A 27,167-nucleotide genomic window follows, 5' to 3' on the forward strand; every position below is an offset into this window, starting at 1 on the left:
ACCACAAGGGAACTCTAAGACATTATTATTATTATTATTTTTGTCTTTTTGCTATTTCTTTGGGCCGCTCCTGTGGCATATGGAGGTTCCCAGGCTAGGGGTCCAATCGGAGCTGTAGCCGCTGGCCTACGCCAGAGCCACAGCAACACGGGATCCGAGCCGCGTCTGCAACCTACACCACAGCTCACGGCAACGCCGGATCGTTAACCCACTAAGCAAGGGGAGGGACTGAACCCGCAACCTCATGGTTCCTAGTCGGGTTCGTTAACTACTGCGCCACGAGGGGAACTCCAAGACATTATTTTTTATAAAAGTTTTTTAATCTAAATGAGCTGAAAAAACTTAAAAAGCATTAATTAGCTGGAAAATTTACTTACATTCTGTTGCTGACAACAGAATAAATGTACTATGTATTATTAATAATACCATATATGAATGCTACTTTATGACGAACTTTTAGAAACCTACATATTAATCACTGTTCACAGGTATTATTATCATCTGCATTTTAGAGATGAAGAAATTGAGGTTTAGAAGAGTTAATTTGCATAAAGTACCTCAAATTAGAAGTGATTGATTAGGGAGTTCCTGTTGTGGCTCAGCAGTAATGAATACGACTAGTCTCCAAAAGGATGCAGGCTCGATCCCTGGCCTTGCTCAGTGGGTCAAGGATCCTGCGTTGCTGTGAACTGTGTGTAGGTCAGCAGCTGCAGCTCTGGATTTGACTCCTGGCCTGGGAACTTCCATATGCCATGTGTGGCCCTTAAAACAAACAAACAAACAAAGAAACAAAGTGGCTGATGAGAATCCAGGTCTGTCAATTGCCAAGACCAAGTCCATTCAAACATTTTATTTCATATATAGATGTATATATATATTGACACTGTACCAAAAGTTTTGTTTACTTGTTCTCTGAAAACGTACTAACAGTGTTTTAATAAAATGAAATGAGGAGTTCCTGTACTCAGCAGCATCCATGATGATGCGAGTTTGATCCCTGGTTAAGGAATCGGCATTGTCATGAGTTGTGCAGACAAGTCTCGGATCTGGCGTTGCTGTGGCTGTGGCATAAGCCGGCAGCTGCAGCTCTAATTCAACCCCCAGCCTGGGAACTTCCATATACAATGGGTGCAGCCCTAAAAAAAAGAAAAAGAGAGAGACAGAGAGAGAGAGAGAAACAATTTAAGAAATTATTCTTACATACTAGAAATATCCAGAAGGAAGAGCTCTCATAGGAAGACCACTACCAAGCTTGATTTGTATTCTCCACTTGGTAAGAATGATATTTTGCAAACTTAGGAAGACAAGATCCCACTTTCCTTTTTTTTTTCCCCTCTGTTTTAGGAGTACCCATGGCATTTGGCATATGGAAGTTCCTGGGCCAGGTATCAAATGTGAGCTGCAGCTGAGACGTACACCACAGCTGGATCCTTAACCCACTGTGCTGAGCTGGGGATTAAACTGGCACGACCACAGAGACAACATCAGATCATTAACCTACCATGCCATAGCGGGAACTCCACAATCTCCCATTTCTTGATAAACGCTCAGAGGTTGTTTTTTTTTTTTAACTCTGTAATCAGGATTTGCCAGTAGGGTTGATGGTAACAAATTTAAATCAGTTTAATAAGGTAGAAAAATGAAGGGAAAAAAATTACCTTTTCAGGTTGGGTAAAAAATTTCATTGGAAGGACTGGATCCTTTGGTGAATCTGCATTGCACAAAGCACTTTTACTATTTATAACACACAGGGCCACATCACATACTGTATAAAGTTTCTAGGGAGGAAAAAAAATCATATATAACTTTCAGTGGTGCAAAATAACCATAAATACCAGTTCTACGCAATATATAAAATGGAATCAAAAGAATAATACACGGTTATTATTAACTCGTTGAGCATTTTGGTCTGTATTTGGCATTTCTTCTGCAACATCCCAATAAACAACAACAAAAATCCCCTTCATCTTAACTTAACATGAATGCCAAGTATGCACTAAAAACAACAAACTAAACAAGACGTTAAAAAGAATATCTACTTGTCTGTATCTCGTAACTAAAAGGTTTGTTTTTTTGTCTTTTTTTTTTCTATTTCTTGGGCCGCTCCCGCGGCATATGGAGGTTCCCAGGCTAGGGGTTGAATCGGAGCTGTAGCCACCGGCCTACGCCAGAGCCACAGCAATGCTGGATCCGAGCCGCGTCTGCGACCTACACCACAGCTCACAGCAACGCCGGATCGTTAACCCACTGAGCAAGGGCAGGGACTGAACCCGCAACCACATGGTTCCTAGTCAGGTTCATTAACCACTGCGCCACGATGGGAACTCCCAACTAAAAGTTCTTAAGAGAGCAGAGTTATAAATTTCACTAGTTCTTACATCTGTCCTCTGTAGAGGTTTTAATATCTTCTTCAAAAGCAATAAACTTTCTTCAAATAACAGATTTCATTTTTAATGAAATAAAATAAAAAGTGACGATAAGTGTATTTTTTAATAAATATTCTGTAATCTATTTATATTACATAATATTTGGGAAAAACAAGTGGGACAAGGGTCATAATAAGTTCTCCTGTAAAATCTTAATACCCACTGGCCTAACACACATCTTACTTCATTTGTCTTGGATTCATCTGGAGACTGGGCATCTTTTGTTAGCTTGATGTTCTCTGCCATCTTCTTCATAAAGGCATGGCTATTATTTTCATTCTTTGTCATTAAAACTTCAAGCATGAACCATAGGCACCTAAATGGTAAACATATTCACTTAGTAAAGAGACTAATAGTAAGTGCTTTTGCTGAATGGATTAAATAGTTTATTGGGAAGTTCTACTGTCTGAATATAATAAAATAAGAATAAAATACAGAGAAAGCTCTAATTAACAGAAATATTCTGCTGATAATATTCAATTCAAATAGAATGTTATATCACAAATAGCAAAATTGAAAATGTAGCTTAATATGAGAAAAGCTGACAGTTTCATGAAGCACATAAAGATTCATTCTATAGGTATTTAATAAATATTTAGATGATATCACATGTATTATTGTCCAGCAATGATAAGCAAGCCAGCATATAGCAGGGTCTTGCCATTTTGACTACTGACAAGCTATACAGGAGATCTATGGTTTGTATGTAATTCTACTATGACATAACTCTGAATTTCACATGCTATGAAGCTGGTGTGCATGGTAACTAGTCATTTAGCTAAACTGTCACAACTAAAAAAGCATTTTTGTTTTCCACTTGTTATTGTACACTCATTTAATACATGAAGTACCTGAAAGTGATACCTGAATTTCTAAGTAAAAGTGAATCTCAAAGCAGGATGAACATTAGAATCATTTGGAGAACTTAAATTGACAAATCTAGGTTCAAAGCTTATTAATAAGTTTCCAAAATGATTCTGAGGCAATAAGCATGGAAATTACTGTTTTCCTCCAACAAGAGAGAAAAATAATTTGCTGATAATCTATGTATACCTCTGTGCCTACACTCTATGCAAATGTTTTTAAGAGACTACTGCAAGGGGGAAATTTAGCATTAGGTTTATGGAATTTGTTTGTAATGGACCTGTCTTACAAGAAATACTAAACTCAGTCCTTCAAGCTGAAATGAAAGAAAACTACACAGTTAACTTGAAGAAGAAATAAAGAACTATGGTAAAGGTATCTATATAGGGGAATCTCCTGGCGGCTTAGCAAGTTAAGGATCTGGTGTTGTCACTGCTGTGGTCAGGGTTTGATCCTTGGCCCAGGAAATTCCACATGCCCTCCATCACCCCCCAAAAGTAACTACATAGGTAAATATAAAATCAGCATTACTGAATTTGTGATTTCTACCTCCTTTTAAAAAATGATTTTAAAGACAAATGCATAAAACAATAATCATTTCTGTATAAAAGGAAACAATGTATAATACAATTTGTATTGATAATAATGTAAAGGGAGTGGGACAGAGATGAATAAGAGCAGAGTGTATAATATTCAAACTAAATTTCTATTATGCAAACTAGGTAGTTACAACTTTAAGGTGTTAAGTGTAATCACTAAGAAAATAACTAAAAAGTGAAGTTCCTGCTGTGGTGCAGTGGATTAAGGATCTGGCATTGCCATAGCTGTGGCACAGGTTGCAGCTGTGGCTCTGATTCAGTCCCTGGCCTGGGAACTTCCATATGTCATGGGTGTGGCCAAAAGAGAAAAAGAAAATAATTAAAAAAAAAAAAAAAAAGAAAAGGAATCAAAAAGCTTTCCTACAGAGAGTTCCAGTTGTGGCTCAGCAGGTTACAAACCTGACTAGTATCCATCAGGATGCAGACTTGATCCCTGGCCTCACCCAGTGGGTTAAGAATCCGGCATTTCCATGATCTGTAGTGTAGATTGCAGAGGCAGCTCAGATCCCTACTTGCTGTGGCTGTGGCCAGCAGGTGTAGCTCTGATTCAATGTCTAGCCTGGGAATTTCCATATGCCACAGGTGTGGCCCTAAAAGGCAAAAAAAAAAAAAAAAAAAGGGTCCCTATAAAAAACAACTACAGCTGACCTTCCACATAGTCATCCATGCTTAACTTATTCTTGGCCCTCCATATAATTGATTCCTCTGTATATGATGCTCCTTTGTATCTGTGGTTCCACCAACTATGGATCTTATAGCACTGTAGTATTTACTACTGAAAAAAATCTGTACATAAGTGAACCCTCACAGTTCAAACTGGTGTTATTCAAGGGTCAACTGTAAATACAAAAAAGAAAGGCAATAATGGAGGAATTCAGTAACAAAAAATACAAAACACAGAGAAAAAAAAACATACGCAGAAGCAACTCCTTCCTTAATCTGTATTTACTTTAAATGAAAATAGATTAAATATACCAATAAAAAGCATAGATAAGCAGAGTGGATTAAGGAAAAAAAATTCCACCTATATCCTGTCTACAACAGGCTTAGTTTAGATATAAAAACACAAAGTATTTGAAATTGAAAGTATAAGGACAATATATTTTGTGCAAATAGTAACTAAAAGAGAGCTGGTAGCTATTTTTGGATTAGACAAAAACAGATTCAAAGTAAAACAAAGATTTCAAGAAACCCAGAAGGATGACACTGATAACTTCCATATGCCATGGGCATGGCCAAAACAAGAAAAAGAGAGATTTCAATATCCTATGTTCAGGAATGGATAGAAAAAAGAGACAGGAGATGAAAATGAAAACAGAGAACCTGCAAAACACTATAAACCAATCTGACATATCAGATATATATGAACATTCCAACTAACAATAGCAGAATACACATTTTCCTCTAGTGCACATGGAACAGTCTCTAGGACAGACCATATGGTAGGCCACAAAACATGTCAGTAAATTTTAAAAGACTGAAATTACAATAAAAAGTATCTTTTCTGACCAGAATGGCATGACATTATAAGTCAATAAAAGAAGGAAAACTGAAAAAGGCACTTATATGTGGATATTAAACTACACTCTTAAATAACCAAAAAAAAGAAATCTCAAGGAAAATTAGAAACAAATAAAACAAAAATACAACATATCATACTCATAGAATTCAGCACTAAAAGGGAAATTTATAGCTGAAAAACACACTTCATTAAAAAACAAGATCTCAAAAGTCCAACTGTATACCTTAAGAAACTGTACACTTTAACTAGAAAAGGAAAAGTTAACACTTAAGTTATATGGTAACTTAAAATGAAATGTTTAACCTTCCCACATCATTGCTGCCTCTCTTAAATCTAATTCCTTTTCCACAAGACTGAATTAGGGCTAAAAGATTCCCTAAGATAGACCTTGTGTTCTCAGCAAATACATCACCTTTTCACATTATAAAAGTACTTTCTTAGAAATTCCAAAATAAAAGTTATTAAACAAAGAAAAATAATTTGCAAATAAAATATAAACATCTACAAAATAAACAGAAATTAGAATTGGAAGCCATTTTAGGAATTATCTATTTCATAGCCTGATTTTACAGGTAAGGCAATCTAAGCAAAGAAGCACAGAGAAATGAAGTTTTTAACCCACATAGCAGAGACTAGAACCTATGTCTCCTGAAAGATAATTATGGGGCTCCTTAAAATACATATCCAGGAGTTTCTGTTGTGGTGCAGTGGGTTAAGAGTCCAATTGTAGTGGCTTGGGTTGCTGCAGAAACATGGGTTGATCCCTAGCCTGGTGCAGTGGTTTAAAGGATATGGTGTTGCCTCAGCAGTGATGCAGGTTGCAGCTGCAGCTCAGATTCAATCCCTTGCCTGGGAACTTCCATATACCACAGTGTGGCCATAAATATATATGTAAATCAAATAAAACTAATAATCTTTTTTAAAACCTTTCAGCAGCAACCTGAGTCACAGCAGTGAGAATGCTAGATTTCCAGCCTGACTGAGCCATCAGGGAGCTCCTCTCAAAATATTTTTTAAGGCAGATTTATTTTCAAGCATTTGAAATATAAAGACACTATCACTGGAATGATGTGTTGGAAGCAACAACTGAATAAGCCTTCAAAATGTAGAGTTCATAGTTTGATACTTAATAGTAATGCTCGAAAAGATATAACATCTCTTCCAATTGTTAAGATTTTTTTTTGTCTTTTTTTTTTTTTTGCTATTTCTTGGGCCGCTCCCACAGCATATGGAGGTTCCCAGGCTAGGGGTCTAATCGGAGCTGTAGCCACCGGCCTACACCAGAGCCACAGCAACGGGGGATCTGAGCCACGTCTGCAACCTACACCACAGCTCACGGCAACACCAGATCATTAACCCACTGAGCAAGGGGAGGGACCGAACCCTCAACCTCATGGTTCCTAGTCGGATTCGTTAACCACTGCGCCACAACGGGAACTCCCAATTGTTAAGATTTTGATACAATTTCAGTGATAAAAGCTACAGGAGGCAGAGTTGATTAAAACAACTTATTTATCTAGTTATCTATTTATTTATGGCTGCACCCATGATATGGAAGTTCCTGGGCCAGCGACTGAACCCATGCCACAGCTGCACCCAAAGCCATAGCAGTGACACTGCCGGATCCTTAACCCTGTGAGCCATAGGGAGAACACCTAAAAAAGTAAAAATAGTTTTCAGAATTCTTAAAAATGCACATAACTTACTCTTTAATATCACGAAGCTGATCAACATCTTGTGATCTTGTAAAATCTGGATCATGGGCTAGCAGGTGAATCATATATGGAACTACATACTCAGGCAACAGTGATAATAATTTCTCTAAAGTGAAAACATTTTATTAACAATAGTAATAACAGCTTTTATAAAATCTATCTCTAATTTTACATTCTAACCATTCAGTTAACATTTTCCCCTCTGTTCATTCCTTTCTTTCATCTTTTTAGGGCAGCACCGGCAGGATATGGAGGTTCCCAGGCTAGGGGTCAAACTGGAGCTATAGCCGATAGCCTACGCCACAGCCACAGCAACGCCAGATCTGAGCTGTGTCTGTGGCCTACACCACAGCTCACAGCAACGCCAGATCCTTAACCCACTGAGTGAGGCCAGGGATCGAACCTTTGTCCTCATGGATGCTAGTCAGATTCGTTTCCGCTGAGCCGTGATGGGAACTCCCCTCCCTCATTTCTAAATTAGAAGCAACGTATTTATATGATACTGAAATACTTTTTCAATTGTGAAGGCTACTAAAGACAAAGGATAATTTTCAATTATACAAAGGGTAACTTAAGATCCCTGGCAAAGGTAGGAAAATAATTCTTTACTCTCAGACATCAGAGCAATGTGTTCAAATCAATCCACACTGCTGATCCCATAAGAAAAATGTAGTGCCTCCAAATAGTTTTAGGTACTATAAAGAGAACTAAGACACTAGGACTTTAGATTTTAAGTATATTTTAAACTATAACAACAGCATTCTATGAAAATCCCAGTGTTATTATAAACTACAATAGAAATACATAAAATGAAACCCTCCACAAATTGATACATTGACAAAATATATTTACACATTGAGAACTTTCAAAGTTACTTACCAGTAGCCATGGGGTTCTGTTTAATGTACTCCCTTCGTATACTGATATTTTTTAGTAAACACTGTCGTGCATGTGCTCTTCTCTCCTTCACAGGATCTTTGGCACACAAGGCAAAGATCGCCATATACTCCAATGGGAGCAGTAACTTTACAAGTGCCTTATGTAGCTTCTGGGCAAATATCTGCCTTACTTGATAGCACTCATCCTACAGCAGCACAAAACCAAAAATACTTAAATAAAAATACTAACATTTAAAAAACTATTCCAGAAACTCTTAGTTTTAAAAACTGGCAAACATTTGCTGTGGCAATATGGATCCTTAACCCACTGTGCCACAAAGGAACTTCCCAGTTTAAGCATTTTAAATGTTTTTATTAAAAAATAATAATGACAAGAAGACGATTATACTGAAAGAGTAAAGAATTTGGGGGCAATAACTGGTTAGAAAGTAATAATAACAGTCCTTTTTGTGTAGCCATCCAAACAGTATACGGATCTGTAATCCACAGCAAGCAAACGAATTTAACTTTGAAGGCCGAGAAAATGACAAAAATAAGATTGTTACTTACATTAATAACCAGCGCACAGAGCTGAAACTGTTCTGGGGTTATAATTTCATGGTAACAAGGTTCCTGAGCAAGCTTCATTATAGCACTACCAGCAGCTAATCGCAAGCGAGACATATCAGATTTACTATAAACAAAAAAGAAATAAACATTTCCTATAATCATTATGATTCATAAAATGCTTTGCTCCCTTATTAACTGGTAAGGTCTTAAGCATAATTTATGTTTAAAATGACATAAAATACTAAAATGGGAGTTACTCTGAATCCTTGAACTCACAGCAGGGAAGAAGGCTCAAAACATTGTGACTCTATGATATTATTTGCCTACCTTCATTAAAAAATTTTTATTTAGTTACTTGTTTTAGTGAAGTATAGTTGATTTACAATATTATATTAATTTCAGGCGTACAACTTAGAGATTCAAATGTTTTCTACATTCCGCTTATAGTTATTATGTCTTTTTGTTATACACACTGGTTTTCTTGTGTTTTAAGATTCCATATATACATGGTAACATACAGCACTGTCATTCTTTATCCAACTTATTTCACTAAGCATAACACCCTTCAGGTCCATCCTTGTTCTTGCAAATGGCAAAATTTCATTCTTGTTTTTTATGTCTGCCTTCATTTGCAGTTTCACTGTAGCTTAGATCCTCCACCACAGAGGAGCATCTATCTTACACTCATAATAGCATTAACTACAACACTAGCAAGAACCACTTACATTAGGAACTATATTCCTCATTTTAAGAGAAATTCACATTCATCATAGTTTTTTTTTTTTTTGTCTTTCAGGGCTGCACCTACAGCACATGGAGGTTCCCAGGCCAGGGATCTAATTGGAGCCGTTGCTGCTGGCCTATGCCAGAGCCACAGCCAGATCATAGAAATCTTGACATGAAAAACTCAAAAATTAACAATCATCTGTCATTTAAAATCTATTTCTTATGATTAAAAAAAATGCTTCTCTTCTTGTGGCTGTACTGGCAGCATATGGAAGTTCCCAAGCTAGCTACAGCCTACACCTAGCCATGGTGAAACTGGATCTGAGCTGTATCTGTCAGCCACACTGCAGCAGGCAGCAATGCTGGATCCCCAACCCACCTCCTGAACGAGGCCAGGGATTGAACTGCATCCTCCCGGAGATAACAAAGAGTCCTTAAGCTGCTGAGCCAAATGGACAGTAGTTCCCCATTTCCTATGATTTTTAAATTCATATACATATGTACACAGACAAAACAGAAATCAATCTTAAGCCTACACATGTCTGATGAAATGCAGGGACTAGGAACAGGAGGTTATCTTCACCAGAAAAGGGGAGGCATCAGACAAATATCTAAAAGGAAAGGATATCGAGGTGCTCGCCAGTGTCTCTTAGGTACTAGTCTTTGAGGCAGACTTTCCTTTGTAGCAGGAAGTTTTCTAAGGGAGAACAGGAGGTCCAGGCACTCTCACCCTACCCACACCCAGTCGACTTTTATTACCTAAACGCTAAAATGTGATAATGATGTGGTGAAAAGACAGACATCTTACTTCAACAACTTTGTGGAACATAACATAGCTTTGATATTTTAAACACTTTGGGAAAATGTGAAAAGCTGGCTTGAATTCACAAGGGGTTATTACTTAGCATAGAAGAGGAGAAACATGGCACTTCTGGACAACGTAACTATCAACGTGAGCACTGCTAACAATGAGGGACCCTCAAATGGTATCTGAGGCAAACGATTTAGGAATTATAATTAATGCTACTGAGTACTAAACTCTGTAAGAGGAAACTGAGGCTTCGAAAAGTGATTTATCAAAACTAGTAAATGGAGCACAAAGTTTGAATAAGTTTCTGATTCCAGAGCCCAAGCTAAACCATGAGATGTGTAATAGCTAATTAAGATCTGCCTAATACCTCATGATATGTGTGTTCCACAGTTAACTATTCCTTTATCTTTTGTGATGATAAAAAAAAAGCTGGAAAGAAATATTTGTGTATATATTTTTGTATGATTCTTTTATAACTTCATAAGCGTAAAAACAAAGAGCCAAAGGCTAACATTTTTAAGGACCTAGACACAAAATGCCAAACTGTCCGCCAAGATTGTACCTATTTATATTCACAGGAATAATGAGGAAACCTATTTCCTGATTCCATGAAACAACGATTGCTTAAAAATTTCCTTTTTAACAAGGAGATCCTGCTGAATAGCATTGAGAACTTTGTCTAGATACTCATGTTGCAACAGAACAAAGGGTGGGGGAAAAAATGTAATTGTAATGTATACATGTAAGGATAACCTGACCCCCTTGCTGTACAGTGGGAAAATAAAAAAATTATAAAAAAAAATTTCCTTTTTGCTGATTTGATAGATAAGAGGTAGTACTATGGAAGTTAAAATTGTATTTAGTGATGTCAAAACTTTTTTTTGCCTTTTTTTTTTCTTTTTAGGGCCACACTTGTAGCATATGGAAGTTCCCAGGCCAGGGGTTGAATTGAAGCTGCAGCTGCTGACCTACGCCACAGCCACAGCCACAGGATCCAAGTCTCGTCTCCAACCTATACCACAGCTCATGGCAACACTGGATCTTTAACCCACTGAGCAGGGCCAGGAACTGAACCTGCATCCTCATGGGTACTAGTCAGGTTGATTACTGCTGAGCCACAACAGGAACCCTGTCAAATATTTTTTTAAAGGTAAACTAGTAATATATAACTTTTATCTCTATTGGGGATCCTGCCTATTTATTTGTAAGAGCTATTATTATGCCTTTGCTATATACTGTACATAGTTTTCCCAAATTTAAAACTTCTCATCCCAAATCTTTAATTTGTTCATGCAAAGCTACCCTTGGCTTATTCTTTCTTTCTTTTTTTTTTTGGCTGCACCTGCGGCATTCGAAAGTTCCTGGGCCAGGGATCAAACCTGTGCCACACCAGTAACCATGCCGGATGCTTAACCCACCATGCCACCAGGGAACTCCCTACCCTGGGCTTATTCTATGATAAAAAATATTTTTTGTTTTCTTCAGTTTATCAAAGCATTCAGCATCTCTTCTGTAAGTACACATTTCCTATCTCTCCACTAGAATGCATATTCCTTAGAAGGGGTGATTATTGTACCTTTCAAAAGCTTGGCAGTACCTGGTATGAGAGTGCTCAATAAATACTGAAAGCACAAATGAATAGTTAAATCTATCTTCTAACATCAATTTTACAGTAAGAATGTATCAAAAGTAGAATTTTTCAGTTATTTTTCCTGGACCCTAGTAAATAAAAAAATTGTAAGAAATAAGGATTATGAAAATTTTTGCTATTATGTTCATCTTAAAAGGAATAGAAAGAATAAATGGTGATTTTGAAGATTTGAAGAGTGAAAATGTATAGAAATAGACTTGAACCTTAGAGTCTTCTGCAACTTTTCCTTCTGTGAAACTACACTGAAATGTTTATTTCTTTCATGGCACAAAGTCACTCTACTTGTTCAATTACTAAACTACATGGTAAGTTCCTTAAAGATAACAACTGAATTTTATCTGTTTTTGCTGCAATGCTTTTTTAGTGTTTTGCAAATAGCAGTGTTTCAACAAATATTTGTTTAATTGAACCAAATGATGAAGATAACTATAACACTGATATAGTGATAATGACTAAAAATTCACTGGAAAAAGGTCAGTCTTTAGGAATGAAGAAAAATATACCGGAATTATTGAGATATAAACCCCAAGTATATAAAATTTGAACACAAAGCACACAGTGCAATTTTAACAGTCATTCATTAAGCAAATGAATTCCTTTACTATGTAAGCTCTACCAACATCTTGAGCTTAAAAAAAAACTGGAGGAGGAGTTCCCATTGTGGCGCAGTGGTTAACGAGTCCAGCTAGGAGCCATGAGGTTGCGGGTTTGGTCCCTGCCCTTGCTCAGTGGGTTGGCGATCCGGCGTTGCCGTGAGCTGTGGTGTAGGTTGCAGACGCGGCTCGGATCCCGCGTTGCTGTGGCTCTGGCGTAGGCCGGTGGCTACAGCTCCGATTCAACCCCTAGCCTGGGAACCTCCATATGCCGCGGGAGCGGCCCAGGAAATAGCAACAACAACAACAACAACAAAGACAAAAAAAAAAAACTGGAGGAAAAATCTCACCTGATTCTCTTTTGCTCTGTCAGGTCACCCTCACTAACCAACATCGCTGATAATAACCGAAGAGTTGAATTGGCAGATTTAGACTGGTTGTTTTTCATACCCAACAGCCACCTTACCAGAAGTTTAATTGCCTGTACCTGTAAAACATTAACATTCGAAAGAAAGCAAGCAACTTAAAATTCCACTTCAAGGGAAGATTAACTTGTTTTAATTAGATTAGTGACATTATTTGCCAGTAGATGTTTTATTAAATAAGTCTATAGAATAATAATAAAAACTACAATTGATTCTGTTCGATATGTACTAGGTACTTACCCCAGAATTGTACATGCATTACTTTATTTAATCTCCAACAACTCCATGAGGGAGGTATTCTTATTTCCAATAAATAAGGCAACTTAGACATATTACTATGATAGATAACTTGTCCAAGGTCTAGCTCCTGATCTCAGACTTTTCGTATTTGGACACTTGCCTAAGATTTTCTAATCATCTAAAAATATACTGTTTAAAAATACCTATATTGATTATAGTGATTAAAAATAACTATTTAGAAAGACTTTATTTTTTTTTTGTGGTACTGAAGAACTATTTTGAAGAAACTATCCAGTCTGATTTGAGATTTCCTTTTTTTTTTTTTGTCTTTTTGCCATTTCTTGGGCCACTCCTGCGGCATATGGAGGTTCCCAGGCTAGGGGTCTAATTGGAGCTGTAGCCACCGGCCTATGCCAGAGCCACAGCAACACGGGATCCGAGCCGCATCTGCAACCTACACCACAACTCATGGCAACGCCGGATCGTTAACCCACTGAGCAAGGGCAGGGACCGAACCCGAAACCTCATGGTTCCTAGTCAGATTCGTTAACCACTGAGCCATGACGGGAACTCCTGAGATTTCCTAATTACTTGTGGTCATAATTTTCGTGAAGGCTTACACTCAAAACATATACTGTTATATATGTTTAACAATATACACACAAGAACTGGATAAAGGATGTAGGTATCATTTGTTATATTTACTGACAACCTGGAAAAAGGAGTTGATAGAATAAATGAGACTATAAAGCTACTCATGCTGAAACAGTTTATCAAGTAAGAGGAAAATGAAGATGTCCTGTTTTAAATTCCAAGACTACCACTTTAAAAATTAACTTTACTGGAGTTCCCGTCGTGGCGCAGTGGTTAACGAATCCGACTAGGAACCATGACGTTGCAGGTTCGATCCCTGCCCTCACTCAGTGGGTTGAGGATCCGGCGTTGCCGTGAGCTGTGGTGTAGGTTGCAGACACGGCTCGGATCCCATGTTGCTGTGGCTCTGGTGTAGGCTGGCAGCTATGGCTCCGATTCAACCCCTAGCCTGGCAACCTCCATATGCCGCGGGAGCGACCCAAGAAATGGCAAAAAGACAAAAAAAAAAAAAAACTTTACTGAGGAACAATTATATCTATCAAAAGTTACCAAATTGGGGAGTTCCCGTTGTGGCACAGTGGAAGAGAATCTGACTAGTATCCACAAGGATGTGGGTTTGATCCCTGGCCTTGCTCAGTGGGTCGGGGATCCAGCATTGCCTTGGCTGTGGCATAGGCCGGCAGTTACAGATCCAATTGGACCCCTAGTCTGGGAACTTCCATATGCAGTGGGTGTGGCCCTAAAAAAAGTTACCATTTTGATGACAGCCATCCGTTTTTGCCAAGTTAATATTAATATGCCTGTAGACGGTGGTAATGAGCCTGGACTTGAGATGCCTCTGAGCAACAATCTCTGCATCAAATGGCCTCATTTCAATTATCTTAGCATGGCAGCAAGGTCTAAGGAACATGCTGACATACAGCAATATATAAAAATAAAGAGCCTGATTTTAAAATGCTTATTAACTATTAGTTTTTTAAAAGGATACTATAAACTTTCATTATTTCAACATAAAAGTTACCAAATTTACCTTTGCTAGTACTTCAGGGGAAACCTCTTCATCTGGAGACCATAATTTTCCATTCTTCTCACCTGTTGACTACAGACAATTGAATAAATTTTACTTTTAGAAAACTATTTAAAATTTTGCTCATTAAGTTTCTTGTGTTGTAAGAAACCCACAGGAAAGTCACCATGTATGGACTGGGAAAGAAGAACAAAGTTGGAAGGCTCAAACTTCCTGATTTTGAAACTTAATTATAAATCTACAGTAATCTAGACAGTGTGGCTGATACCTGATATAAGTATAGACATACAGACCAATGGAATGAAACAGAGAACCCAGAAAACCATCACAAATATGATCAATTGATTTTTTTTTTTTTTAACAAGAGTTCTAAGACCAATTACTGGGAAACAAAGAGTCTCCTCAACAAATGGTACTGGGAAAAAACGGATATAGCCATAAGCAAAGCAAAGTAAGGATGTCATTTGGAAATTTAAGAAAATAATTAAGGAGGGAAAATACACAATAATTTAAAAGTAAAAGAGAATTACACATAGAAACAGAAATGTTTCTGTGGCAAATAAAGATGTAAAACAGTCTTAATCTCGTGATTCTAAATTTAATTAAATGAGAAACTTACCCTGTCATTCATTAGGAGATCTTTCACAATAAAATTTGCTACTACAGATTTCATTGGGGAAGCAAATTGATCCGGTGCTAACATAGAAATGTGGCCCAATGAAACTAATGGAGTTATAAGTTGTTCTGGTACATCAGCATTCAGACTCCTACTAAGTGGCTATAAAAATAAAACAGTCAAAATTACCACTTTGTTTTATAAACATCTAGACATTCTAAAGAAACAGCAAATGTTCCTGAGTCTTCCTGAATTTATCATGCCCAAATAAATCTGCTCTAATGAGATGATCAAAAAGTAACTTCAGACAGGATGTGTCCTGATGTCTGCAATTTTGACATGCATCCAAAGAAAAGAAGAGATGTTAATGGATGGGTGGATAAAGGGAATAAAAGGGAAATGAATAGATATGTAATAAAGCATATATATAGTAAAATGTTATGGGAAGAACCTAGGTGGGGAATATAGTTGTAAAAATTATTCCAACTTTTCTGCATGTCTGAAAATTTTCATAATAAAATGTTGGCAAAAATTTCAAAAAAGGAGTTCCCACTGTGGTGTAGTGGGTTAAGAATCTGACTGCATCAGCTTGGGTTGCTGCAGAGGTGTGGGTTCGATCCGTAGCCTGACAAAGTGGGTTAAAGGATCTGATGTTGCAGCAACTGTGGTGTAGGTTGCAGCTGGAACTGGGATTCAATCCCTGGCCTGGGAATTTACATATGCCACAGGTGTGGCCATTAAAAAAAAAAAGGAGTTCCCTTTGTGGCTCAGTGGCTAAAGAATCTGACTAGGAACCATGAAGTTGTGGGTTTGATCCCTGGCCTTGCTCAGTAGGTTAAGGATCTGGCGTTGCCGTGAGCTGTGGTGTAGGTTGCAGATGCGGCTCAGATACCATGCTGCTGTGGCTCTGGCATAGGCTGGTGGCTACAGCTCTGATTAGACTCCTAGCCTGGGAACCTCCATATGCAGAGGGAGTGGCCCTAGAAAAGGCAAAAAAGAAGGAAAAAAAAAGACAAAAAATAAAAAGGTACAAATGAGCCTATCCACAAAACAGAAAGAGACTCACAGAGAGAACAGATTTGTGGTTGCCGAGGGGGTGGTGGGGGAAGGAAATAGGATAGACTGGGAGTTTGGATAAACAACAAGGTCCTATTGTATAGCACAGGGACCAATATAAAAAAAAAAAGTAACAGAGTTCCCGTTGTGGGTCAGTGGTTAATGAATCCAACTAGCAACCATGAGATTGAGGGTTCAATCCCTGGCCTTGCTCACAGTGGGTTAAGGATCCGGCATTGCTGTGAGCTGTGGTGTAGATTGCAGACACGGCTTGGATCCCACATTGCTGTTCCTCTGGGGTTGGCCGGCAGCTACAGTGGCTACAGCTCCGATTAGACCCCTAGCCTGGTAACCTCCATATGCCGCAGGAGCGGCCCAAGAAATGGCAAAAAGACCAAAAAAAAAAAAAAAGTAACTAGCCATATTAGACATTTGATTCTTATTTTACCTACTGAAATTTAGTAAGATTAAAAATGCAGGAAAAAAGATAAGGGGAAAAAACCCACATAAAAGGTAGATATAAACAAGTAAAATGTAACACAAACACACACACAAAACATCCTTCAGCATGTAGTATTTGAACATACAATCTAAAGGCTGGGAATATCTAAAGTGCTGACTAAAACAGAGTCCCTAGCCCCATGGAATTTATGTTCTAGAGTGGGACTAACCAAAAAAAAAAAAAACCTACTTTCTATCTTCATCAAACCCCAGAGCATAAAAATAAAAATCAACAAAAGCACATCTTATGTATTATATATACCTCAAAAATCTGTGCAAGTTGGACTTCTTTATTTGTGAATATGGCATGTATACAGTGCACAGCCTGTTTTGCTTGGTGTGGAGTACCTCTCTTTGCTTTCTGATGTAAAATAGGAATTAAGGTCCTGCAAAAAATAATCATAGTTAGCAAAAAAAAAAAAAAAAAAAAAGCCCATAAATGACAAGTAGTTCTTTTGGTTGTCTTCTACTTCATCTCCAGTGACTACTGGATGTATGCTAGCAGAAAGCCTTTCCTCTAAATCACCTGATTTATAGAAAGATTTAAAGCTCCCTTTTCTATCTGCAAGTGTAATCCAAGAAATACAATGCCTCAAAAAAAAAGATACTCCAGAAAATAATTTTCATTTTATTTTTTTAAATTTTCATTTTAAAGCCACTCCATGAATATTGAGAAATAAACAAGAAATCCTTAATGTAAAAGCTAAAATTGCCCCATGCCATATTTTTACATTTACCTTCTAAGAAAATATTCCTAAATTCCTCACCTTCCTTTCAGAATCCCCATCAGTTATTTTAAAGCAATCATGGAGAACAGAGAAACAAAAGGCCAAGTTTTATTAAAAACAAAAATGAGCATACCAGTGACAGTGTAAACATGGATATAGATACCTACATAGGTAGAGAAGTAACAAAAACATCTAATAACTATTGAGTACTTGGGCCAAGCACAGTTCTAAGTGATTTTTTTTAACATGGATAAATTAAATTACCCCCATGATCACCCAAAGATGACTATTATTATAGTCATTAAACAGTTGACACAATGAAATCACAAACATAATATTTCTCTAAGCTTCTCAAGGGGACAGAGCTAGGAAATGGTGGAGTTGGGATTTGATGAGAAACATTTCTGGTCTAAATCCATGCATTAAACCACCAAACTGACATTGAAGATTAAAGTAAAACAATCTTTTTATAGGGGAATGTGGAAATACACATCTTCCTAATTTGTCTTTTTTGTCTCTAATGTAGTAGTACCTTTATATCCTGCCACAAGGGAACTCCTCAGACTATCACTCTTAATGGCTATAGCCTCCCATTATTATAAAAGGACACTTTGTTTTCACTGCATTTGATATCAGTGACTTTATAATGTATAAAACAGTATTATTGCCTTAAATGTATGACAAGTATCTTTCATTTACTTTTTGTTTGGCCTCATGGATTTTCTTCTAATTTAATCTAGAGGGAGAAATAAAAGCACCATGGACAAGAACCAAGCAACTAGTAAATATTTTATAAAGCACACTACCTGATTTGGGTGATATATTAATAATTCTAAATTAGAATATTAAATTAGAATATTATTAATAATTCTAGATTTCTGTGGTAACTTTTCATTATTAATATTAATATTGTAAAATAATTTTGTTGAAGCAAAGTTTCAGTTTGATTTTCTGCCCATAATAGGGGAGGTGTCTGAAGCAGAGAAAAGATGAAACAAAAGATACTACAGAAAAGTAAATTAAATACATGCTGTCTTTCCTCTCTCATATCTTCCTAAGAGAAACGGTGATCCTATGACTCCCACACTTGGAAAACTTTTGTGTTTACCATGAGAAAAAACATACTCACGATCGTATCTGGGGCAGGTCTGTTTCTATTTTGTGGCCTGTATTTCTAAAAATTTGTATAGCAGCTTCTGCTACCTTGTCATCTTCCATTCTGAGGCACTGTAACAGGGACTCATACGTCTCTGCAGAGTGGAACGAGGTAGGATGTGTGAAAGACAGAACCTGGAGGAATAGATATAACTTTAGAGTAGAGACAGTGGTTTTAATCCATTAAAAGAAGAGAATTATTTCCTACTACAAATAAAATTTTAGAAAGTTCCCATGTGGGAGTTCCCGTTGTGGCACAGTAGAGACGAATCTGACTGGTATCCATGAAGATGTGGGTTTGATCCCTGGCCTCACTCATGAGTTGGGGATCTGGCGTCGCCATGAAGCTATGGTGTAGGTTACAGACATGGCTTGGATCCCATGTTACTGTGGCTGAGGTGTAGGCCGGCAGCTGTAGCTCCGATTCAACCCCTAGCCTGAGAACTTCCAGAGGCTGCAGGTATGGCCCTAAAATGCAAAAGCAAAAAAAAAGTTTCTATATGGCACAGTGGGTTAAGGATCTGACATGGCTGCAGCTATGGAGAGGCTGCAAGTATGGCGTGGGTTTGATCCTGGCCTGGGAACTTCCATATGCTGTAAGCATGACAAAAAAAAAAAAAAAAAATTTTTTTTTTTTAAATTAGAGGCCGCATATGCTAGCAGCACAGAATAAAGATTATAGCTCACAGTCTCCTTTGCAGTTAGTTGTGGCTAATGAGACATTAATGGAAATACTGTGTAGTAATTCCTGATATATAGCCCTTGCCCTGTTTTCTTTACCTCTTGGTCTATTCTGATACTGGGAATGCAGAAAACGCAGGTCTTTTTTCATGGAGTGTGATACTGTGATGTGAAAAAGTTGCTAACACTGAGCTTTATTTCACTGGAAAAAAGATATTTTAATAAGGAAATATTTTAAGAGAAATTCATCACAAAAAGATCGCTCATCATAACTATAAACAAAGAAGCCTTTGGAAGTTCCACGGAGTTCCTGTGTGGTGCAGTGGGTTAAGAATCCAGTGCTGCTGTAACTGTGGCACAGGCTGCAATTGTGGCTCAGTTCAATCCCTGGCTTGGGAACTTCCATAAGCTGCAGTGCAGCCAAAAAAAAAAAAGCCATTATTGGGAACTTTTATTCATGATTACAAACATATAAATTAGTTATTCTCCTTATTTATCATGATGTAAGTTTCAGGTTATCCTTAAGGAATTTATAGCAAGTTAGACATGTCTACAAAGTTTACCTTCCATGGAAAAGAAACAATTTAGTCAGCATAACATAGCAAATAGAACTAAAGGTAGAGAAAGGAAAAGGGAGAACAGAGCATGTAGTAGCCCTAATTAACTTATTCAACAAGCATTTATTTAACAGGTTATAAAGTGGAGAGACTTTCTTTTGGTAATGTTTACAGTGATAATGTTTAGTTATGAGGTTTTACTTATTCATAGAAAATTGGAAATTTAAATTTGAAAAGCTGAATCAAATGACATATTTAAAATGTATGCCTTAGGAAGGATGTTCCCTCGTGGGGCAGAAGGTTAAGGACCCTGTGCTGCTACAACGGTGGCCCAGATTCCATTCCTGGCTCAGGAACGTTCACATGCTGTGGGTGCAGCCAAAGGGGGGAAAAAAGTTTTCTTTAAAGACAATTTTACTCTTAAAACTATTTATAACCTCATTACTAAAAATATAATCAAAATCTTTCTCATGGAGTTCCCGTTGTGGCGCAGTGGTTAATGAATCCGACTAGGAACCATGACGTTGCGGGTTCGGTCCCTGCCCTTGCTCAGTGGGTTAACAATCCGGCGTTGCCGTGAGCTATGGTGTAGGTTGCAGACGCGGCTCGGATCCCGAGTTGCTGTGGCTCTGGTGTAGGCCGGTGGCTACAGCTCCGATTTGATCCCTAGCCTGGGAACCTCCATATGCCGCGGAAGCGGCCCAAAGAAATAGCAAAAAGACAAAAAAAAAAAAAATCTTTCTCATGAAGCATCAAATCAATTCTTTCCATGAAACGGTATGTAATAAGATCATTCCAATACAATCCCATTACTTTCTTTTCTAGTGTTGTACTGATTTGTCACTTCTCCTTTAGTTCATATGTTGAAATGGTCTAAATGTCTCTGCCTTTAATTTCTTCTTCTCTTCACTTCATCTAATGAAAGCTCTGTCAAGTGCTATATCATAAAAAAACCAAACTAGGAGTTCCCTAGTGGCTCAGTGGGTTAAGGGTCTGGCATTGTCACTGCTGTGCCTCAGGTCATTGCCGTGGTGCAGGTTCAATCCCTGGCCTAGGAAGTCCTGCATGAAGGAGCCCGCCCCCCAAACGCAAGTTACCTTTCTACCCCAATGGCACTCCACAATCTGGAACCAACTCTGTGTTCCATTATTCCCCAAAGCACTACTTTTCTCTTGTCAGGCTACATTCCCAACAACCCCTAAAACAGGCCAAGAACTATTTTGTTTGATGAGGATGTGTTCCCCCCCCACCCCCCGCGACTAAATCACATATCTTACTAATTGTTAAATACTTTGAATTCTTTGGCATCTATTAGGATTACTACCAATTGTTTAAGGAATCCCTAATGCTGTTTTGAAGTAATTCCTGTGAGCAGTCCTACTACCCCACATGCAGGTTCTACGAAAGGTAAGAGTAGATCATTTACTGCTATAAGCACAGCAGGCATGAAAATGATGAATGAAATAGCAAAACCAAAATACATTATTTTATAATGCAAAATAATTATATTATTTTGATGTCGTGAACATGTTATTTTTATAAAATATGATTTCTATGACAAACTTTAATCTTTTGATTAGTTTCCAATGAAATAAAACCTGATTCTTGCATATTTTTAAGGGGATTCAATTATGAGTGCAGAAAGACAAACTATTTCAAAAATACCTTAAGAAGTTCAAGTCCTGAACGAATAGCTGTATCTGGACTTACACCCTCCTCTTCATCATCTGCTGTCCCCTCTATTGATTTATTCATCAGTTTTACCAGTGCACTATTAAAATAAGAAAATTTAAATTAGTAACCTTACTTGATTAGTAACTGTATATAATTACATTGTGGCAGACATAAAATCTAAACATCAAATATTTTCTGGGGGAAAAAATTATTTTGTGACTTTTAAAATTTCCCTTTCTACATGACAGCTGAACTTATTTTTAGATTATCCTCCCCCCATGTATAATAGAAAGTCTACTGAATAACAATAAAACTAAAATTAAATGACACACACTTAGAAATATATTTTTATAACTATAAGCAATGTAATATTTATTCCTATACAGAGAGATCATTTGCAATTTTAAGAAAAACAGTAAGGGAGTTCCTGTCATGGCTCAGCTGTAATGAACTCAACTAGTATCCATGAGGACATGGGTTTGATCCCTGGCCCCGCTCAATGGGCTAAGGATCCCATGTTGCTGAGAGCTGTGGTGTAGGTTGCAGAAATGGCTCAGATCCTCTGTTGCTGTGGCTGTGCTGTAGGCCAGCAGTTGCAGCTCTTATTCCATCTCTAGCCTGGGAACTTCCATATGCCCAAGGTGTGGCTCTAAAAAGACAAAAAAAGAAAAAGAAAGAAGGAAAGAAAAAAAAGACAAACAGTAAGATGATAGTTGCTGAACAGACAAATGAAAACTAAAACATGGAGTTCCCGTCGTGGCGCAGTAGTTAACGAATCCGACTAGGAACCATGAAGTTGCGGGTTCGGTCCCTGCCCTTGCTCAGTGGGTTAACGATCCGGCGTTGCTGCCGTGAGCTGTGGTGTGGGTCACAGACGCAGCTCGGATCCCGAGTTGCTGTGGCTCTGGTGTAGGCCAGCAGCTACAGCTCCGATTCGACCCCTAGCCTGGGAACCTCCATGTGCTATGGGAGCGGCCCAAAGAAATAGAAAAAAGACCAAAAAAAAAAAAAAATCTAAAAAAAAAAAAGAAAACTAAAACAAAAGCAGGGCGTTTCTGCAGTGGCTCAGTGGTTAACTAGGAACCATGAGGTTGCGGGTTTGATCCCTGGACTTGCTCAGTGGGTTAAGGATCCAGCGCTGCCGTGAGCTATGGTGTAGGTCGCAGACTTGGCTTGGATTCCAAGTTGCTGTGGCTGTGGCGTAGGCCAGCGGCCCAGGGGTCTGATTAGACCCCTAGCCTTGGAACCTCCATTTGCCGCAGGTGCGGCCCTAGAAAAGATAAAAAAACAAAAACAAACAAAAAAACAAAAGCAAACAGTAAACATATAAGGACAAAGACATTAATCACTTATATTTATTGAATTAGTAATTCCACTCCCAGAGATTTATAGCAAAGAAATTTATAGCAATTCATGAGATACATCATGCTATATTCATAAACATATTCATCAATCAAAAACTATTTAGCAGGGAACTATATCCAATCCCTTGTGATAGAATATGATGAAAGGTAATATGAGAAAAAGAGTGTGTGTATACATATATTTATGTATGACTGGGTCACTGTGCTATACAGCAGAAATTCAAAGAACAATGTAAATCAACTGTAAAAAAGCAAAGAAACAAAAAAACCAAAAAGCTATTTAGGGGTTCCCACTGTGGCTCAGCAGTTTAAAAACCTGACATAGTATCCGTAAGGATGCAGGTTTGACCCCTGGCCTCGCCTGGTTGAGTTAAGGATCCAGTGTTGCTGCAAGCTGTGGCATAGGTCATAAATTTGGCTTGGATCCAGGGTTGCTGTGGCTTTGGTGTAGGGTGGCAGCTGCAGCTCTGATTTAATCCCTAGTCGCCCAGGAACTTCCATATGCTGCAGGTGCAGCCTTAAAAACAAAGAAACAAACAACCCTCCCCAAATATCACCATTATGAGCTGAACAGTGTACCCCCAAATTCATGCTGAATTCCTAACCTCTAGTACAATTCAGAATGTGGTTATATTTGGAAATGGGGCCTTTAAAGAGATAGTGAAGGTAAAGTGAGGTAAAATGGGTAGGTCATAATCCTAAATGACTGCTGTCCTCATGTGCAGAGAGCAAAGAGGAGGCTATCTCCAGGCACTGACAAGCTTGAGAAGAAATCAAACTTGCTGATGCCTAATCTTGGACCGCTAGCCTTCAGGATGTGAGAAAATGAATTTCTGTTAGGTCACACAGTCTGTGATATTTTGTTATGACAACCCGAGCAAACTAATACAACTGGCATTTTAATACAACAAAAGTAGTGACTCGTATAAGATAAAATAACTAATAGCCAGAACCAAGTCTCCTGATCTAAGGGAAAGAGAATCAATAAATGCCATTTAGGGAGCTCCCGCTGTGGGAGCAGTAGGATTGGCAGCATCTTGGGAGTGCTGGGACGTGGATTTGATCCCCAGCACGGCACAGTGAAAGGATCCAGCATTGCCGCAGCTGCAGCATGGGTCTTGACTGTGGATTGGATCTGATCCCAGGCCAGGGAACTCCATATACCATGGGGTAGCCAAAACAGGGGAAAAAAATTGCTACTTAGTAACCAACTCAAAAAGAAAAATGTATAGCTTAATCTACTAGAAAAATGGTACAAGGGAAAAGTATCCACAGAAATTTACAACAGCAAATGACTGGAAACTGAAAAGTATGAAATTTTGAGAACTGCTAATTTAAAAAAAAAAAGCTGTTAACATCTATTGTGCTCGTCTGCTCACTTTCTATTTTTATTTTATTTTACATTTTTATGTCTATACCCACAGCATACGGAAGTTCTGGGGCCAGGGACTGAATCTGAGGTGCGGCTACAGCAACACTGCATCCTTTAGCCCACTGCACCCATCAACCCACTGCACCCATCCAGGGACTGAACTTGCACCTCCTTGGCGACCTGAGTCGATGCACTCGGATTCTTAATCCAATGCGCCACAGCAGGAACTCCTACTTTTTACATATTACCACTAATTCTCATAATCATCCAACAAGGAGATGTTATACCCATATTAAAGTTAAAAATTAATTAAAAACTCAGATAAATTAGGGGACTTTTTTTCAAAGCCCAAAAAGCTGGTAATAAATAAATGTTTTGAAAACAGATTAGTCTTAATGGCATTCTTGTGCTCCTTTCAAAATACTATTCTATTTTTCACATATCTCAAGTGAGCAGTGATATTATACACAGTATCCCCATGTGTTAGTATGATACACACTAATGAATACTATGTGGCTTATTAAAATGGTGAGAAAACTCAAAGGCTGATCATGGCCTACAGGTTTAAAGTTTTCTTCCTTCTCTGTTCTTTTGTTCTAGGATTTCTGTTCTTTTTCTCTTTTTTTAGCTTTTTAGGGCCACAACTGCGGCATATGGAAGTTCCCAGGCTAGGGGTTGAATCAAAACTGCAGCTGCTAGCCTACACCACGGCTCACAGCAATGCGGGATCCTTAACCTGCTGAGTGAGGTTAGGGGTGGAACCTGCATCCTCATGGATAACAGTCTCGGTTCATAACCTGCTGAGCCACAACAAGAACTCTAGTTCTAGGATTTCTTTTTTTCTTTATTTTTAAAAAACTTTTCTCTTAGGTGTATAACATGCCTATATTATTTATTTTTTGCTTTTTAGGGCCACACCTGTGGCATATGGAATTTCCCTGGCTAGGAGTCAAATCAAAGGTATAGCTGCTGGTCTACACCACAGCAATGTCAGATCCTAGCGACGTATTGGACCTACACCACAGCTCACAGCAATGCCAGATCCTTTTAACCCACTGAAAGAGGCCAAGGATTGAACCCGCTCCTCATGGATACTAGTCAGGCTTGTTTCTACTAAGCCACAACAGGAACTTCCTAAAATTTCTTTAATGAGCATATTTAGACTAAAAATAAATATAAGAAGTCTTAGAAACATACAAGATAGGGAAGCAAACCAAAGACCAGAAATGACCAGTTCCTTCTTTCAACTTGAATGATGTATGCTTCTGCCATTAAAAAGGTATACAGGGAAATCTTTTAGATCTCCTGAGGTGCCCAGAATTTAAACTTACAACAATGCAGTTTCAAATTATATTTTATTTTTGAATGAATATATTTCTTTGCTTACCTTATGGCTTCTGAATCAATGTGCACAGGTGCAATTCTTTCCAACAGAAATTTGACCATCTCTAGAAAAGGATTTGTTGGCTGCTTAGGATTTGCAAGCTTCCGGGCTATTTCTCTCTATAGGAAGGAAAGAGTTTTACCATAAGAATGATCCTTTTTCATGTTTTTCAAAATAAAAGTGATCATAGGCATCAAAGGCATTTAAAAATACAAAACCACCAGGAGTTCTCTTCTGGTGCAGTGGGGTTAAGGATCTGGTGCTGTCACTGCGGTGGCTTGGGTTGCAGTTTGGTCCCTGGCCTGGGATCTGCAGCATGCCTGAGTGTGTCAAAAACAAACAAACAAACAAACAAACCCAAAAAGAATTCCTGCTGTTGTGCAGTGGGTTAAGAATCTGACGGAAGAAGCTCAAGCCTGCAGAGTCATGGGTTTGATCTCTTGCCTGCTGCAGTAGATTAAGGAGTTCGATCCCTGGCCTCGCTCAGTGGGTTAAGGATCCTGTATTGCCATGAACTGTGGTGTCAGTCGCAGACTCGGCTTGGATCCCATGTTGCTGTGGCTGTGGCTTAGGCCAGTCGCTACAGCTCTAATTACACCCCTAGCCTGGGAACCTCCATATGCCATGGGAGCGGCCCTAGAAAAGGCGAAACGGCAAAAAGACAAAAAAAAACCAAAAAAACCACTTAAATATGGAGTTTCTACTGTGGCACAATGGGATAAGGGGCATGGATTTGATCCCCAGTCCAGTGCAGTAAGTTAAGGATCTGGTGCTGCTGCAGCTGTGACACAGGTTGCAACTCTGGCTTGCATTCATTCTATCCCTGGCCTGAACACTCCTATGCCAGGGGGTGGTCAAAAAAAGAAAAAGAAAAAAAATCTAAACTTAAATACTGTACCACGTTTTGAAATCAGACTTATTTTGTGCAGGTCTCCCACAGAAGGGATCCCCCCCACCCCCACACACTTTGCATAAAATTTTGTTGCTTTAATATAAGATAAATTTAGTGACTGTCTAGTGACAAATATGTCAATGGAAAATTGCTAGGCAAACTATACAGTCAGTACTAGAAAATGGAAAAACTAGGTATTTGGAGAGACTTACAGTATTGCATATAAGCACAGAAAAAAATAAAAAAGGAAACACAGGAAAAATAATGCCCCATTTAAATACTGTAACAGCACGATATAAAATATACACCAGTGTATATAAACATTAGTTTTTAAAACCTGACATTTTTGTATTCCTATACAGAAATCTTACATTTAAGTAATCCTTCATAACCATATTTTATATGTGTAATTTTTTTTGCCTTTTTGTCCTATTTTTAGGGCTGCACCATGGCATATGGAGGTTCCCAGGCTAGGAGTCTAATCGGAGCTGTAGCCACCAGCCTAAACCAACTCGGGATCTGAGACGTGTCTGCGACCTACACCAC

The 27,167-nt window shown here is 38.3% G+C and overlaps 1 protein-coding gene across 4 annotated transcripts in view; it reads right to left on the bottom strand.

Moving 5' to 3' along the window:
• The window catches only part of PDS5A (PDS5 cohesin associated factor A), a 147,751-nt gene that overhangs the window by 34,934 nt on the left and 85,650 nt on the right, over window positions 1-27,167 (bottom strand). For 3 of the 4 annotated variants that reach the window (XM_047751682.1, XM_047751685.1, XM_047751683.1), the window contains exons 17-28: window positions 25,733-25,848; window positions 21,601-21,706; window positions 18,672-18,832; window positions 17,077-17,200; window positions 15,261-15,419; window positions 14,645-14,713; window positions 12,706-12,842; window positions 8,575-8,698; window positions 8,006-8,210; window positions 7,118-7,232; window positions 2,610-2,742; window positions 1,659-1,778 (exon numbers count right to left, since the gene is read on the bottom strand). In XM_047751682.1, the coding sequence (XP_047607638.1) occupies window positions 1,659-1,778; window positions 2,610-2,742; window positions 7,118-7,232; window positions 8,006-8,210; window positions 8,575-8,698; window positions 12,706-12,842; window positions 14,645-14,713; window positions 15,261-15,419; window positions 17,077-17,200; window positions 18,672-18,832; window positions 21,601-21,706; window positions 25,733-25,848 (1,569 nt within the window). Of the gene's footprint in view, window positions 1-1,658; window positions 1,779-2,609; window positions 2,743-7,117; window positions 7,233-8,005; window positions 8,211-8,574; window positions 8,699-12,705; window positions 12,843-14,644; window positions 14,714-15,260; window positions 15,420-17,076; window positions 17,201-18,671; window positions 18,833-21,600; window positions 21,707-25,732; window positions 25,849-27,167 lie in introns of those variants that run through there. The other variant, XM_047751686.1, reaches the window with a different exon arrangement.

The sequence above is a fragment of the Phacochoerus africanus genome, chromosome 10 (assembly GCF_016906955.1).
Source record: "Phacochoerus africanus isolate WHEZ1 chromosome 10, ROS_Pafr_v1, whole genome shotgun sequence".
Lineage (NCBI taxonomy): Eukaryota > Metazoa > Chordata > Mammalia > Artiodactyla > Suidae > Phacochoerus > Phacochoerus africanus.